General features: G+C 29.4%; 1 protein-coding gene across 1 annotated transcript in view; it reads left to right on the top strand.

The window, feature by feature from the left end:
* LOC127277850 (UDP-glucose:glycoprotein glucosyltransferase) overlaps window positions 1-12,871 on the top strand; it is a 44,846-nt gene extending 31,975 nt beyond the window's left edge. Inside the window, exons 8-21 of the mRNA XM_051299240.1 lie at window positions 421-866; window positions 1,015-1,617; window positions 1,695-1,886; window positions 1,952-2,225; window positions 2,500-2,608; window positions 2,969-3,154; window positions 3,521-3,727; window positions 3,996-4,388; window positions 10,827-11,001; window positions 11,124-11,306; window positions 11,371-11,646; window positions 11,724-11,840; window positions 12,199-12,340; window positions 12,665-12,871. Coding sequence (XP_051155197.1) covers window positions 421-866; window positions 1,015-1,617; window positions 1,695-1,886; window positions 1,952-2,225; window positions 2,500-2,608; window positions 2,969-3,154; window positions 3,521-3,727; window positions 3,996-4,388; window positions 10,827-11,001; window positions 11,124-11,306; window positions 11,371-11,646; window positions 11,724-11,840; window positions 12,199-12,340; window positions 12,665-12,702 — 3,341 coding nt within the window. The 3' untranslated portion in view covers window positions 12,703-12,871. The remainder of the gene's footprint in view (window positions 1-420; window positions 867-1,014; window positions 1,618-1,694; window positions 1,887-1,951; window positions 2,226-2,499; window positions 2,609-2,968; window positions 3,155-3,520; window positions 3,728-3,995; window positions 4,389-10,826; window positions 11,002-11,123; window positions 11,307-11,370; window positions 11,647-11,723; window positions 11,841-12,198; window positions 12,341-12,664) is intronic.
* Window positions 12,872-18,469: the final 5,598 nt, after the last annotated feature.

Raw genomic sequence — 18,469 nt, 5'->3', positions numbered from 1 at the left:
CGTTGTTCCTGTGTCGTCTGCCATATTGGATCCGCCATTTTAAATTTTGAAAAACTGACATCGGATTCGTAATCAGCGACCTCAAAAACCCCCGAGTATCAAGTTTCAAACGAAACCGATCAAATTTTGAAAAAGTTGTCCGCCATATTGGATCCGCCATTTTGAATTTTCAAAATCTGATGGAAGATTCGTAATCAGCGACCTCAAATACAATAGTATACTTGATTGCGCAAATTTTAGTTTTTAAAAATGTTGGTGACATTTTGAGCCCACTTATGAGATTTGGGTCTCGGCTGTGAAGGGGTTAACTCACTTTCGGAATTGATTTTTAACTGTAAAAATTGTACTCCAACTCCGGTTGATATTAACTCTCAAAATTTTTTACAGTTTACTTTTAATCTTACGTCTTAAACATTTTAGGGTTCAGCAATAAGAAAATTCAAAAACTTCTACATTTGGATTCATCAACTGATGCAGATAATCAGGATTTTGCAATAGATATAAGAGATTCAGCTATCATATGGGTAAATGACATTGAAAAAGACTCACAGTATAAAAATTGGCCAGTATATTTGACAGAGCTTTTACGTCCAACTTTTCCTGGAATGCTGAGAAGAATTCGTCGCAATTTGTACAATTTAGTTTTAATAATTGATCCCCTGGATTCAGATTCAATGGCTCTTTTTTCTCTTGTTGAATCTCTTTATTCACATTACACTCCTCTTCGTATTGGTTTTGTATTTGTTATGAATTATAATACTTCCATCACTGGACTCCAAGATCCAAGTATTGCAGTAAATAATGCCTTTCATTATTTTGTTGATAGCCAAAAAAAGCCTAAAGAAGCTCTTTACTTTTTATCCAATGTAAGTATATAATAATATTTAAAATTGTTTTTTAAAAATACTAATTCATTGTTTTTTAATACTTAATACGTACATTTTTAATGATTTAATTAATTTTAAAGCGTTTTCTTAATCATTTATAAAAATATTTTTTGTATACTAATTTTAGTTGAGAAATTTTATCGGGCCAAATGGAGCAGAAGTTAATGATATAAAGAAGGCAATAAAAGACAGAGATTCAAAAGCAGATGTTAATTATATTTTAAGTGAAGAATCTGAATACGATGTGGGTCGACATTTAGCTTATGATTTTGTGAAACGTACGGGATTTAAAACATTTCCACAGGCACTATTAAATGGAGTGCCTCTTTCCTCAAGCCAACTACATTCCGATTCCTTTGAAGAGGCTGTTTTATCAACAGTAATGACTCAAACACCATCGATTCAAAAGGCCATATACAAACGTGAAGTAACTGATGGAGATGATATAGTTAAATATTTAATGAACTTACCAAATGTGATGCCCAGATTAAATGAACGAGTGCTTAAAATGGACAAGGATATGTGGCTGAATCTTAATGGAAATGTCCCTAAGAATACAGAAATTATAAAATGGAGCACAGAAGATGCTTCTGCTTGGTTTATGGAAAATTCACGATATCTTTATGTTCCTCGAAAAAGAACTACTCGACATTTATATTCTTTGTGGATTGTTCTCGATCTTGAAGAGGCAGAAGGTAGAAAGCTGCTCACTGAAACACTCGAATATTTGGTAAAGAGTTTAATTATTTAAAAAAAATGCCTAGATATTTAAGTTAAAATATGATTAATATTTATTTATATTTAAAGGAAGGGAATGCCCACACCAGAGCTTCAATTATAATAAACAGTGCTAATAAGGAATTATCGAAATCTTCTATTAACGTAATAGCAATAGCTGCTATCAATATATTACCTCAAGAAAAGGCAATAAATTTCTTACGAAATTTAATCAAAGATGAAATTGTAACACAAATAGAAGAAAATAATTATGAGATAGAGGTAATTGTTATGCAATTTTTGGATATGCTAAGTTTTATTTTTCTAATATCTATACTTTTCCACAGGACGAATCAATATTAAATTTGTTAAAAGACACGACATTTTTATGGGGCATTAAAAATGTACACAGTCATTATGCAAAGCACGTATTAAAGCTTTCTCCAAGACAAAAGTCGGTCATATGTAACGGTCGATTAATTGGACCCTTTGATGAAAATGAGGAATTCACAACTGAAGATTTCTCTCTTTTAGAAAGATTCAGTCAGAATACTTACGGTGAAAAACTGTTTAATATTTTAACGAAAAACAATTTTCTTGAAGAAGACGATGACGATTATGGTAAAATGAAATTTATTAATTTTATTCTTTAATTTTTTCAATTTCACCCTTTTTTTAATATTATGAAAATGAACTCTAAATTATTTATTTTTGAAATGTCTTAATAGAGTAAGATATTATTTAATAATTATAAAGTGAGAAGACCTAGAAAATTTTTTTAACTCAATCTCTAAACTTTCAAAAACTGTTGACAACCATATTGGATCTGCCATTTTGAATTTTTAAAAAATGGTTTTAACAAAAAGCAAATATAAGATATTATTATTTTTTGAAGGAGAAAATGAAGTAACTGACGATGTGATAATGAAAATTTCATCCCTTCTTGTATCGAGACCACAAACTCGAAGTCGATACAACGTAATGTTCAATGGTGACGAACACAGGTAAATATATTTTAAAGAAGAATTTTAAAAATAAATTAAACACAACTGATTGAATATAGATAAGTATTTTTTGCGATCAAACTTCCATCATCATCAATTATTTTCCCTTAGATCCTCCTATCTCCGGTTAGTAAATTCACCTGCTTTTTTGATATCAAATTTTAATTTTCGTTCTGAACACAAACCTAGGTCGAGATAAAAATCTTTAAAAAAAAAAATTTTAAAGCGGAATTAAAAAAAACAGAATATGCTCCTAGAAACAGTTGCCATTCTTGAATGTAGGTGATTAATATAGTTCCCTTTTTTAATTTATAACTCTTCATTTTGTATTATATACACATGTTTAATTTATTTTTTTAGTGCTATAAAGATTGCAGCACCTGTATCCGATGAGGTAGCTTTCAACATAGTCGCAATTGTTGATCCAGTTTCAAGAGGAGCTCAAAAGTTAAGCGCCATTTTAGATGTACTTCAGAAGTCTCTAAATTCTAATATAAAAATATTCCTAAATTGTCTGGAAAAAAACAGTGATATGCCACTCAAGAGGTTAGTTCCAAATATCTTAAATTACTTTTCAATATATCGCATTGTCGTTTGAATCGTTATGATTTTTTTCTCATATTATTAGATAAATTGATCTGAATTATAAATGTCAGTTCATATTCATACTGAAATAAATTTCAGTTATTGTAATTTAAAATTTTAGAAAAACATTGAAAAAATCTTGGACGCACAGAGTTTTCATTTTTCAATTTCCCAAAGTTTCGAGAATGCTGTAGGCGTTCCTTTAAAGCTGAATTGTATTTTTTTCTTTAGAAAAATAAGACGAATTGTTTTATTGAGAATTCACCTTTAACATTATCACATTTTCAAATAGTTAAATTTGAGTGAAATATTTTTTAAATTTTTCAGCTTTTATCGTTTCGTCCTAGAGCCAGAAGTACAGTTTACTGTAGATGGGGAAATCAAGGGATCTCTAGCTACTTTTACAAAATTGCCAAGTTCTTCACTTTTAACACAACATATTCATGCACCTGAAAATTGGCTTGTAGAAGTTGTTCGCAGTGTTTACGATTTAGACAATATTAAACTGGATAATGTTGCGATGGGCGTCCATAGGTAAGTGTATCTCTCTTAATCTTCTTAACATTTAACAGCCACAAGGAATTATTTTAGTTTATAATTAATTATTAATTAATAATTTATAATTATTTAATTCTATCGACAAGAACAAAATCCTGCATTGGCAACACAATGAATAATCACTAAAGAAATTTTGGATATAATTATTAGCAATTAAATAAAAATCTAACGCCGCTCTACAGTTGGTAACAAATGAGACAGGATGATTTTTATTAAATAATTATTTATCATTGTGCTTTTGCAGTGAATTCGAGTTGGAACATTTGCTTCTTGAAGGACATTGTTTCGAAGCAACAGTAGGCAATCCACCTCGGGGTTTGCAAATAAATTTAGGTACTGAAAGAATTCCAACGATGGTTGATACAATTGTGATGGCAAATTTAGGATATTTCCAATTGAAAGCCAATCCTGGTGAATGGATATTGCGACTTAGACAAGGAAGATCTTCTGAAATTTATGACATTGTAACTGTAGACGGTCAAGATACAATTCATGAAAAAAATGAAGTTAAAGTTCTTTTAAGTTCTTTAAGAAGTCACGTTCTCAAATTAAAAGTTTCAAAGAAACCTGACAAAGCTAAAATGGATTTATTGTCAGATGATGATAAGAATTCTGGAATTTGGAATTCTATTTCCAGGTAAGCTAATTAACGAGTCTTTTAAAATAATTTTAAAATAGTATTAGCGTTTTATTTAGGATACGCAAGGGCCTCTCCACTTATTTTTTTTAACGTTCGAGAAGTCCGTTATTTTCCTTTATATTTGTACTCGCCATTTTCAAAATTTGTGGGCTAAAAAGATTGGCATTTTGTATGTCTTATGTATTTTGCTTTCTGAAGAGAAAGCTTTGTATTGGTGATAATTTTTGAATTCCAAAATTCGGCTTTAGAAAGGGCCGGTCAAGGGTAGATGCGATCTTAGCGGTTGTTCAGAAGGCAAATAAAGTCAAAGTGAGAAAAAAGAAGGGATTTTGTGCGCTCGTAATCATCGACATACCGACCGCGTATCGAGGCGATGAAACGTAAAGCCGTATCAAAGAATAGAGTTTTGGTTGGACCGCACAGTGGGGAGAAATTGCAAATTAGCACACATCGCAAGCATATTTATATTAGTGCATGCATTTGTGAAGTGATTCTTAGCGCAATACTCGCACCTGGGAAATTTTGTTCTACACTACGAGGCAAAAATGGCGATATCGTTGACACTTAAAACATCTTTTTGGGGGTGTAATAAGCATCAACAAGCCAAGCTTCACAGTGTTGATTCTGATAGAATCGGGGATGGAAACTTCCGAGAATATAAATTCTACCCTTGATGAAATGATTCCATCCTGGTTAGTACGGCGCCTTATAGAAATGATTTAAGATCGAATGCTATCATTTAGTTTTAAACTAATGTGAAGGGAAGAAACCTCGATGTCCATATCTGAGTCTAAAGCTTTACGGCTAACTAATGACGCAGGCATAAATAATTTATAATCCTTAAAAGGGAGGGGGAGAATCCTCAACAAAACGGGGATCCTAAGAGAGAGACTCATTCTTCCAAATCAACGGATATGGAAAGACAGGAATTTCTTGAACTTCCTTCGACATTTCCGCACCCTCCACTTTATTCGCTACCAGATTGTTAATAATAATCCTGTCTTAACCTTGGATAAACAACGATTTCGACATTTTCTTAAACGACAAATGCGAATCCATCATCTCTGTCCAACTAGACGATTCCAACTCTGTTATTAACCTCAGATTTTAAAATCACTTCACCACTTTCTGATAGTGATCTATTTGTCAGTCTCACTCGAAATGATTGCGCTCCACTTTGTTGAACGACAAATGCGAATCCATAATTTTTGGCCAACTGAACGATTCCAACTCTGTTATCAATCTCAAATTTTGAAAGCACTTCATCACCTTTTGAGTTGAACTATTTGTCGGTCTCATTCGAAACGATTACGCTGTAATTGTGTTTGATGTTGAACGGTAAACAATTATTATTTGTATAGGAAAGGTTTCAAAAAATCTACTATTAGTTTTATTCGATTAATTTTCAAATTTTGCTTTTTTAACTAGCTTTAACTATAAGAGAAACATTTAATCAGTTTTATACCTCGAAAAGGTTCCCTGAATCATGGCTGACGACACTAGTAAAGTTTATCCCCACACCGGAGGGTAAAGGGCTACGTTCAATTTCCCTGACTTAAGCCTAGTTAGGGACACTGAGCAGTGTCATGATTCAGGTAACCTGCCTAGTAAACTAATGGAAAGATTAGTACACTATTGGCACTTCGCTGAATTCATTATTAGAATATTACAATTGACAGAAAACAATTTTTTTTGACAACATTACAGTAATCTTTTAATTTGTCCGTCTTTCCAATTGCATAATAATCCAAAACCATTTAAATTAAAAAGATTATTTATAATTACATGTGATTTACATTTTTCTTTTAAAAAAGTTGCATAGTTTTCAAAGCTCATTGGATTGTTAGTCAACACATTAGACAATATTTCTTGAATTTGGAATATTGTATCTCCAACAGCAACAATATTATGGGGATAAAATTCCTGCAGCGAACTAAGTGAAAAAAGGTGATCGGATCGGACTGTAACTTGCACATAGTTTAGCCCTAGGGTTGAGTAATTTAACCACCAAGTATTGTTAGGTTTTTTCAAAAACTGTCGTAGAGGGAGGGGGTTGAATTTTTTTGAAAAATTTAAACAGTGAATTTTTGAAGACTTGTAACTTTTAAACAGAAAGAAGAAAAAAAAATTGTTCTGTATGTTTTCAAACGGGTTTTTCCTGCTCCTTCAAATGGCGCAAACAAATTTTCAAAAATTCAAATTTTGACTTTTTTTTGAAAATTAAACATTTTTTCGAAATTTTTTTTAAGTTCGGTCCTTTTTATTTTTTTTATTTATTTATTTTTTTTTTGAAAGATAAAAATGTGTATTTTTACAACAAAAATATTGAGATGTCCTTTTTTGTTATTTTCGAGATATTAATTAATTAATTAATTAATGTTAATAAAAAATGAAATACTTTACAAATAAATAAAGTTATTGAAATCCTGAAGGTACCAATTGAAAGCTGACGTAAATTCGCATATAACGAGCCCTATATGGACTATTTTGGATTAGAGGACTTTTTATAAACAATTGCCATGTTAGCCAATTGTTTATTAACAATATACTAATCCAAAGTACTTCATATAAGGCTCGTTGGATGCGGAATTTTGTCAACTTTCATTTAGTAATGTCAGAATTACGATACCTTTATTCGTTTATAAAATATTTAATTTTTTATTAACATTAATTAATTAATTAACTAATATCTTGAAAATTACAAAAAAGGACATCTCAATATTTTTTAAGGTAAAAATGCACATTTCTAACTTTCAAAAACAAATAAATAAATCTTTAAAAAAAGACCAAACTTAAAAAAAGTCAAACAAATTTTTGATTTTCAGAAAAAAGGGTCAAATTTTGAATTTTTTTTTCACCAATCGAAAGAGCACAAAAAAACATTTGGAAAACATATATGACAAAAATTTTTTTTTCTACTTATATAATATTTACAATTTTTAGTTAATTAATTAATGTTAATAAAAATTATATATCTTATAAACGAATAAAGGTATCGTAATTCTGACGTTACTTAATGAAAGTTGACAAAATTACGCATCCACACGGAAAGAAATCTTGTAAGGATATTTAATATTTTGACACTCATATTTAGTATATTAAGTTACAATTGCGGAAGATTTTTCAGATTTTGGGGTGGTAATAACTTTTGTTACTTTTTTTAAGAATGCCTAAAATAAAAATAATAAAGTTTAATATATTTAGAAACAAAAATTAGAATAGTTTTTGCAAAATTCATAATTGTATTATGAAAACTCCAAATGTTAAGTTCTAATATGCCCTGTAACAAGTATTAAAATAAAATATTTCATTTTCTGTATTTAGAATTCCGTTAACTGGTATAATCATTTTACATTTTGATATAGTCGATAAGAAAGTGGATTGGTGTTAAAATAGTTTTATTCCTTATATTGGACATCGCCCCTTATATTTACATATAATACTAATAGAAACTTTTTCTTTCAAAAAATGATAGAAAAATATCAAAAATCACCGAAGTTTGACGAAGTTAAGCGAGTGAGTCCGATCGGGTTTGACCGATCACTAACGAGTAGTCACGAAAAAAAAAATGTCAGAGAAAAGTCAGGGAATTTTTTTCTTTAAGCCTTGCTGGACATCCTGATTTTAAAATAATTTTTAATATTGCAATATGAATTAAAAATAATTTTAATTAATATTTAATAATAAAATACTTTATTTGTTTGCTCATAATTTTTATATAATTTTTATTTCTGCAATATATAGACTAGAAAAAGTTTTGATAAATAATTGTTTTAAATTATTCAATATTTCTTTTTCTAAATATTATAGAATATTTGTTATAAGTTTGCTTCTATAATTAAATTAAATGATTTTATGATAAAAATTGTTCTTTGAAAGGTAATAAAATATTTTATTATTTCTTAATAAATAATTGTGACGCGACGCAAAGAAAGGTACCTAAGAAGGCAAAAATCGATTTTCGGATTATGATTGTTTTCGATAAACTAAAGATTGCTTTTCAATTATCTGAAGTCAAAATTAATTTTTATCTAATACTTTTCTTGTAATAACGATTTAAAGATGAACAATTCGTGCTAAGAGTTGATTCTCTTTTTCCTCACGCACACATATCTACGCTCCCCTCTCACTGTAACCATGCGCCACTTGAAGTTCGGGTCGGTATTCGTGATTTAGAGAGAGATGCGCTGACTACACCGTTCTCTCTCACTACGAAAGCACGTGTACGAGGTGCATCTCTCTTTACTTGCCGAAGACGGCCGAATACACAGACGCTAACTCGAATTAGTAGTGGGAAACGAGAGAGAGTAAGAGATATCGGAAATTCTGCGCCGCGTTCTCGCTTGTTCTTTTCCCTCTCCTGTACAATTGCCGTTTGGCTTCTTAGGTACCTTTCTTCGCGTCGCGTCACTTATTTTTATTTTTATTTTTAAATATTTAACAATGTAATATTAAGTTTCTCACAAGTGCAGAAAAATCTGCTTATTTAGTATATAAAGAAGTTCAGAATTTCTCATTTCAGCATGAATTATGTATCTATATGCGTTGCGTTATTCTGCGTTTATGTATGCGTATTGTCTTTAGGATGTGTTAGGAATAATTTTAAGCCAATCAAAGCGTAACAGTTATGTGTGTGTATTAAGAAAGACCCCCACTACCCTCGAATAGAAAAGGAGAGAAAACCTGAGAAAAGAGCCATTCGTTTCGACGTTCTTCTTTTTTTCACGGCTCCTGCTTTTTCGTATAGTTTTAGCAAATTACGAAATGTTAGTTCTTGTTTTTCGTTTAAATTTAGTAAATAAGAAAGTGCTAGACTGTTTACTTCCTATACTGTTTTTTCCTATAGTTTTTTTAATATTCGAAAATTGTAGATTTGAATTAAGAAATAATAATTTCAGTTTTCGTAAAATGTTTTCAGTTTAAGGTATTCGTAAAACTATACCAACTTTTATTATCAAACCAGAATGTTTCGCAATTGAAAAACAAAAATATCAAAATTTCTATTCAGATTTATTAAATATCCTAACAAGATTTCCTTCCGTGCAACGAGCACTATATGAAGTACTTTGGATTAGTATATTGTAAATAAACAATTGGCTAACATGGCAATTGTTTATAAAAAATCCTCTAATCCAAAATATTCCATATAGGGCTCAAGGAGTGAAAATTCTGCAGTTAGCTGACGACATACTGTTATGTCAGATTTAAGGACATTAATGAGGCGCAGGCCGAACCTTTTTCCAACTTTTCTTTAATAAATATTCAATATTAAAAAAATTAAAAGTATCAAATATTAAACTATTTTTAAGATAATAAAAAACATTTTATTTATTAGTAGGTATTATAAACTTTTTCTTGCAGCGAAAAATTTTAAAAATTCATAAAAATGTTTATTTTTGGTAAATTTTTAAAAAGTTTCCTGACTTTTAATTAAATTTTCTGACTTCCCTGAGTATAGTGCTCTTAGTATAGTCATACATCATGCTATGTAAATTTTTTTGAATTCTTAATACACGGTTGGCCTGAACTAAATTTTATTCAAACTTTCAGTAACTCTAAATGTTTTTCCTGATTCTGAATTTATATTTTTTTAGCATTATTTTAAGACAAAAAAATCGACGCAGGGCTTTTTGAGAAAAATAATTTTTTAACAATATACTAAAAACTGAGTTTTAGTTTTCCTTCACCTGGCCAAAAGTCCAGGCAAATGCAAGTGCTTCTAATAAAAGTCGGTCTACAACCGAAATTTTAAAGAGTTTGTGAGTTCAAATAGTTAAATAGAGTTGTGAGGAAATTGTAAAGACCCCTAAGGGATATACAATGAAATCAATATTAATCACTAAAAACTGAGCTACAGAGTTGCCAGTTAGACTCATTTTGTTTGTATTTTTTTAAACAGTCTAATAAACGTTAGGGTATTTAAAACATAAATAGGATTTAATAGGTCTAAAAGTTTTTAATTTGACAAACAGTGTACACCATAAACACACTTTATTACGATTTTGCTCATGCGTTACAGCCGGATGTGGCATTTTTTAGCGAAATACAATAAAGAAATTACAAGTAACTGACAGTACTAAGCGTGAAGTAAGTAAAACGTTTGAAACAAACTACAATAAAAAAGAACGCAAAAATAAGCAAAGCACGGTTTTTTTAAACAAATCAATTTTTTTCTAATAGCCCTCCGCCGATTTTTTTCTTTTAAAATAAAGCAAAACGAATATAAATTCAGAATCAGCAAAAAATTAAGAGTTACTGAAATTGTGAAAAAAATTTAGTTCAGGCCAACCGTGAATAGTTTTCTATTTTAAATAATTATATTTCATAAATCATTCACTTTATTTCTCCTTTGTTGATAGTCTCATGAATATTTTTTATTAAAATTTAATTTGGCACGAAATTTCTTATTATCTTATTTATTATGTTCCACAACAGGACATTTACAAATGAAGAAAGTGAGGAACAGGATGAAAAAATTAACATTTTCTCTCTCGCATCTGGACATTTATATGAACGTTTTATAAAAATTATGATGTTGAGTGTTATTAAGCACACTAAAACTCCTGTCAAGTTTTGGTTTCTAAAAAACTATCTTTCTCCTACTTTAAAAGTAAGTATTATGTATTGCATATAATTAATTAAAATAGTTGTTTTTTGAGTATTTATTCAGTTTATATCATTTGTAAAATTTTAAATACTAAATGACTTAAATGTGATACACTTTTTTTAAAGGATTTTCTTCCTGAAATGTCAAAAACCTATGGATTTGAATATGAACTTGTTCAATATAAATGGCCACGTTGGCTTCATCAACAAACAGAAAAACAAAGAACTATCTGGGGATATAAGATTTTGTTCCTAGATGTGCTATTTCCTCTTGATGTAAAAAAAATCATTTTCGTGGATGCTGATCAGGTATTTTTTTTTCTCCTTACCCTCTAGTTATTCCATTAGATCTAAATCAATATTAAATTTCTAGGTTGTTAGGGCAGATTTGAAGGAACTAGTGAATATAGATTTAGGAGGATCACCATACGCTTACACTCCATTTTGTGACAGTAGGAAAGAAATGGATGGTTTTCGTTTTTGGAAACATGGATATTGGAGAACTCATCTTCAAGGTCGCTCCTATCACATTAGTGCTTTATATGTTGTCGACTTAAAACGTTTTCGTCGAATTGCAGCAGGAGATAGATTAAGAGGACAATATCAAGCTCTCAGTCAAGATCCTAACAGTCTTTCTAATTTGGATCAGGTTAATCTCTAAAACATATTCATACATTTAATTTTATTCAATTTAATCAATATTTATTAAATATTATCCACTAACAGGATCTTCCAAATAACATGATTCATCAAGTTTCAATAAAATCATTACCTCAAGAGTGGTTATGGTGTGAAACATGGTGTGATGATAAATCAAAAAAACATGCCAAGACTATTGATTTGGTAAGAAATATTTATAATTCTAATAACATTTTTTTCATTAATTTTTTTATATAGTTGTTGCGTTCAGAGATAGTCAAATTAATTTAATAAATTGCAGTAAAAAGAGCTGATTTAGTTAAGTTAAATTTAATACTCAATCGGAAAATTGCTAAATGTCGATTATTTTACTTTGCCTAGTTAGATTACATATACGGGTCGATTTTTATTGTCTAAGTGTTTTGTACCAAAACTTTTATTACATAATATTCATGTGTAACGTTTACATTTTTTTAAAGAAAACCTTTTTTCGCAACAATTAACGGTAAACATTGCCAAAATTGAAAGTTAGAATTTTATTAATTTGGTGTTTCTCTTATAGTGCAATAATCCAATGACAAAAGAAGCTAAATTACAAGCAGCTATGCGTATTGTTCCAGAATGGATTGGTTACGATGATGAAATAAAAGCATTGCAACAAAAAATAGAAAATGACTCTATACATAGTGAAAGTGAGAAAGATGGTAAGAAACAAAATAATCGAATTTCCTAAACACTGTGGGGCATGATTATTTGAATGACGTTACATTTTTAGATTTTTTTTCGGTACAATCTTTATTTTCTTTACTCTACATATAAATTAGATCAAAATAAATGAAAACAGCCACTTGAAACACTTTCGTCTCCGATTTTCAAGTTTATGTTTTTTGATAAGTTAATTTCAGGGATTATTTTTTAAATTACAGTTAATGAAATCGGCCTTAAAAGTTTTAAGACATTTATAGATAAAAGTTTTTTATGTTACGCAAGAAGACAAAATATAAATTTTTATATTTGTTAATTTACAGAAACTCCTGACTATTCTACGAATCACGAGGAGCTTTAGATTTAAAATTTGAGAAGGTATCTCTTCTAAAAATGTAGGTAATTTTTGATAAACAAAATGATTTACGGTGTGTATACATATGTATAATTGATTGAATGTTTTTCTTTTACGACTTTGTGATTTTATCTGTATTGTATAAATAAAAACCAAACAGAATTTTGCTAAACAAGGTGTATTTGTAAAATCCCTACCAATTTTCCTAATTTTAGAATTTCTTAAATAAATATTTACGAAATTGTACATTCGTAGTACAGTTTTCATAAAAATAAATTTTCAAATGATTTCTTGAAAATGAAAGAAAACAAGGTTGGAAAATATCAGTGATAGGATCCATTGAAAAGAAAAATAGAAAAAACTTGTCAAGTGAAAGATGTCATTAGGCACTTTAGACCCAGCCTTTGTGATATATGGCTTCCTTCGTAAAAATTACAAACTGTTTCCGGACCACTATGGAATAACTCTGAAACTAGAGACTAAATTCATTTCAAATCGGGCATGTTGAAAACATTTTTTTTAGAAAGATATAAGGATTTTCATTTTCTAAGTCTAAAACGTCGTTTGCCTAAATTTTAGGAAAAAAACTTTCAAGTGTTATAACTTTTAAAGTAATTTTGATATCTCTCTTTTTTTCATTTAAAAGAGCTATAATTTTTCTTTCAAAATCCGTTGGAAAAATTAAAAAATATTCAAAAATAACAAAATGTCGGCCATTTTTATATAATAAAAAGCTTTAAATTAAAATTACTCAAAAACTCCACTTTTTTTTGCTCAAAATTTTTTGGTGGATTGTCTTCACCGTGAAAAATATTTTCTATAAGAATTTAACTTGTGCCCGATTCTGGTAGAAGAGAAAAAATTTTTTTTATTATTTTTTAAGAAATATTCCATTTTTCTCAAAAAATACACTAGTTATAAAAAAATTTCTTTGATAAAAGTTGTTTCGCTTTAAAAGATATGAAAAAATGTCTGTTAGCATTTTGCGTTTTAAAAAAAAATTGATTTAAAGCTCATATTTATTATTATTTTCTAATACCAGTAACAGCACTATGTAATAAAATATATTGAAAAAATTGGGGTCAATCCATTATATTTCGAATGAAGTCGTCGCTGACTAATTTTTAAAAATTATAATACTTTGCAGGAATGATTTTGAAGTTATCAAGATCACGAAATGAAAAGAATTTTATTAAAATTTTAATTATTTATTGCAAAATATGAATTTAAAGTTTATGAGGTGCTGAAAACTGTCAATTTTTTAGCCATTAGAAAATATGCAAAAAAAAACAGAATTTACCATAAAAATAAAAAAAAATTGTTGTAATTTACTAAGAATGAATAAATTTATCATTATCAATTGATATAATTATTTAAATATGTGAAATAATATATAAAATATGATTTTCAAGTTCGCCTGTCAAATAACCTAAATTTGCAAATTTCATCTATTAAATGTGAGAAAGAGAAGTCATTAAATTGAAAAAAACGTTACCAAATATAAAGTACCTGTGACTAACTTTTAGTTTTTCTTAGCACTTTTTTCCTTTTTTCTTCATAAATGTGAAATAAAAAGCAATAAAAATTGGCACTTTGCTTATTTTCACTATTTTCAAATGTAAATAACTTTCTTGGAGAAAACTGAAAAATTACAAAACTTGGGCAATATCTAATTGATCACTAAATACACACACTGGAAAAAAATTCGCTTTGGTCCCGAAGATACTTTTTGAGATAATTAAGTTTAAACTTTTCACAATTTTTATCAGGTTAATGCATGTGATTTTTATAAAATTGAAGTTAGTTCAAAATGTTTAACCAATAAAACCTAACTTCATCCTTAAAAAACTACTTCGTTATTTACTAAATTTATATGAAAATTTGGAAAGATTATTTCGAAATTTGTTAAAACTATACTAAAAATTCGAAGTGGTTCAGTCGTGACAGATGACGACAGAAACACCAATAGATTCTACGCCAAAGTTTTATCTCTTCTTCTTCTTCTTCTTAAATGACTTTAGGCCTAGCCGAGTGTCAGAACAATAAACTTAGAAGACGAAAAAGTTCTAGAATACACTATATGCTAAACTGTTGGTAATACAGGTTAGACAACAGCAAAGTAAATCCAGCTTATTGGAAATTGAGATTGAATCAAATATATTGTTCGCTTGGAAACGGACAAGTCGAGTACAAGGAAAATGACTTTGCCATACGTTGAATCCATTCATGAATCATAATAAACTCCCATGAGAAGAATACATGTGAGAATTGAATTCAAAACGTATAGGCCATACATTGATATATATAATTGATCTCAATAGCAATTTCCAAGTTTCAATCGGAAAAAATAACACAATGGTTGCTTAAAGTGAGACCACCGTAGTCAGGCTCCCTCTGGGCAAAACAATGAGAGACAAACTCAAGTTGTGAGGGAAACATCAATTGTACTTGTAGCGCGGTAAAATGTCAACACCGGGTTTCAAACACTTTAAATATACTTAAACCTTGAACAAGGGGTATACAGTTAAGATATTAAACTGTCGAAGACCACAACACTACAAGGTGACACCACAAATATACAAAAGATGTTTACATAGATCTACAAAGCATTGTAAACAACAGAGGTCACAGCACAATAACAGTGAGCCGTCTCAAACTCAGATAAAACCAGAAAAATTTATGAAAGAACACGCGGAACAGAATGAAGCAATAAAATAGATTCTCAGGATGACACAAAAATTTTATATATTTTACAAAAGGTTGCGATGAGCGAGGGTAGAAGTCACACTCGCTTATAGAACAAAACTCAGAACTGATCAGGATTAGAACAAACTTCGAAGAACACATCAGAGAGCACGTGGTAGAACGAACGTTTTAATAAAAAGGTTATATAGTTGCTTTCAGAAGCAGAACAAATCATAAGTATTTACTACACAGAACTTGACTAAGATGAACTAAAACTTGTTTGAAAAAATAATAGGTAGAACAAAATCGATTGAAAATGCATGGAGTGCCGGAACATATTCCGTCCGGTCACTACCGCTGCCAAGTTAGAACTCCAAGTTTTATCTCTTTCTCATCTCGAGGATAGACGAGGATATGAACTTTTAAATGCACACACACATACACCGCATTGTTTTACATCGATTGGCTTATTTTTATTCCTAACCTATACTAACGATAATATGTATAACATTCGCAGAATAACGCTTCATATACAAATTTACGCTCATGTGAAAAACTGATGTGACCATTCTTATATACTAACCAGACATATTTTACACCGCTTATGAGAAAGGTGAAATTATATCAAAACATGTTTAAAAATATAAATAAAAATCATTATTTATTGGGAAATAATATAAATATTTTATTATTTTTTGAAGAACAATTTTTTTACTGATTTATTGTAAAATCTTCGAAATTAATTATATAAAAGAAATTCAGGTCTGTATCAAGATAATGGTAAAAAGGGGCTTGTCTAAAGAGCTTCGTCAGTCTTCGTTACCACTCGGTGAGGATCGGGCAATTCCGAACGTTCAACTTCGGCAAATTTCGTCGAATCTCGTTAACTTTGATATTTCTTTTTCAATTTTCATATCAAATACATCAAAATCTGAAATAATTATATCATTTTATACAATTCTAATTACGAAATTTGAAATATTTGGTTAGAAAAATTGATAAAGAGCTTATTAAAATTTGACATTTTTGTGTTTCAATAAAAAGATTTTCAGATTTCGTAAATATTATATCAAATTTTCTTTCCAACTATATTAAATATTCTTATTTTAATATCAATCATTCTTAAAAATAGTATCGAAAATCGTTATCATAATACCATAATATCAAATATTGCTACAAACTTTCTTTCCGTGTAACAATTCATTCATTACTTTAGATAAAATTTTCTTAGTTTTTGGTCGAAAAATACATTTCTTTCCCTAAAATTATAATTTTCCTTTAAAAATTTGATAAAAATTAATCATTAACTCCAATCGTGCTCATAACTTTTTCCCTGTAATTTTAAAGCAAAAATACATTTGTACACCAAATATGAACTGTCTGGATTGAATATTGTGTGCGCTAGGGGGGGGGAGGTAAACCGTTTTTTTCGAATTTTTTTTTCCTTGACAACGCTATGTAAATTGATCTGAATCAAGTTCGCTATATTTTTCCTGTAATTTTCACATAAAACTACATAAGTGTACCAAATTTGAGATCTTTATGGCAAAAGATGTGGCTAGTAGGGGGGGGGGTACATAGTCATTTTTAGGCATTTTTCGTAAAGATTCATGGGTTTTCCTTGACAACGCTATGTCAAGAGATTGGCAGTTAGATTGGCTAGATTAGATAATCTCAAAAGACTTCTCCAAAACAAAAATGAAAATATTTTTTCCTTCTACATTTAAATCTTTTTAAATTGAAGTAAGCCATTGTTCTTAAATCAGAACGTTAATTAAAATTCAGATTTGAATTTTGAAGCAAACAAAACATATTCTTTATTCCTGTAATCCATGATTTAGAGTAGTTCTTTAACCATTCGTCTGTAAACGTTTTTTCAGCACCTTCTGTTAATGTGCTCAAAAAAATTCTTGATACTTTTTACAACCCTCAACTCCTTATATTAATGATAAAAATGCTAAAAAAATTTATTGTTGCATTTATTTTTTATAAACAAATGGAGAAAATCAGTTAAAAAAACAGCTATTCATTAAAAAATCATAACTTTTTGAAAAAATAAGATATCTAACCGTTCTAAACGGGAAATTAAAGATTAATTATGTGGCATTAAGAAAAAAAAATATTTTATTTTATTCATTTAAAAATAAATGCTTAAATTTGGATAGGTAAAACAGTCCATACATCATGTATTATACATTGGTAAAACACAATTTATTTTTAAAAAGTTATTAAATTATTATTATTTTATCTTATGAAACAAAAAAAAATTTTTTTTACTTACCTGCGAGTCGAGTGCACGCCGTCTGTAAACGTGCGTCAAATCTGTGCCAGCGAAAATATTTAAGTTTATTGTAGCTGCCAATAAAGAACCCAGACAGCACCGTTTTTCGCAGGGAGTTCGCGGGGAGCTCCCCGTGTTAAGTTCGGAAACTAAGTTGGGGAGCTTCAGGGGAAGTTCAGGCGAGCTCTATATGTCCTCGGTTTTATAACTCGCTGTGCGAAGTTCAGGATAGTTATCCGATTAAGTTTGCCGAAAAATTGTGGATAAAAGTTTAGGAAATATTAAATTTTGAGTTTTACAGAAATTTGCTTTGTGAATTTCTTTAAAACTATCTCCGGAAAGTACTCTAAAGATATATAGACAAATTTCCTGTAAAATTAAAATGCAAGTTTTCAGTGAATTTTATAAGGTAAGTTTATTATAAATGTTTTATAATATTTATTAAATAAAAGTAAAATTAAAAAAATTCATTTTTCCCTTATTGCGCTTTCTTTTATTTTTCCCCAACATTAACGGCGCAATTTTCGGAAATAAATTTGGAGGAGCTGCGGATTGAACCCGGACGCGCAACACAACAGCCAAGAACCCTAACCACTAACCTAACCAACGACCTGAAGGTGGGTAACTTTCGGGTCTTTATAATCTGCAAGCCTTGTCGTCATCAGTTGACACGAATGGCGGGAAAATTTAAAAATGTTTTCAACGAAATATTTTTAAATTCTATTATTAAATTAGTGTCATAATTAAAAGGGCATTGAAATAATATTGCAATGTTAATATTAATATTATTTGTGAAACTAGCAGCTA

This window comes from Leptopilina boulardi, unplaced genomic scaffold (genome assembly GCF_019393585.1).
Source record: "Leptopilina boulardi isolate dan_hultmark-lab unplaced genomic scaffold, ZJU_Lbou_2.1 LbouV2_187, whole genome shotgun sequence".
Lineage (NCBI taxonomy): Eukaryota > Metazoa > Arthropoda > Insecta > Hymenoptera > Figitidae > Leptopilina > Leptopilina boulardi.
This window is presented reverse-complemented; position numbering and strand designations above follow the sequence as displayed.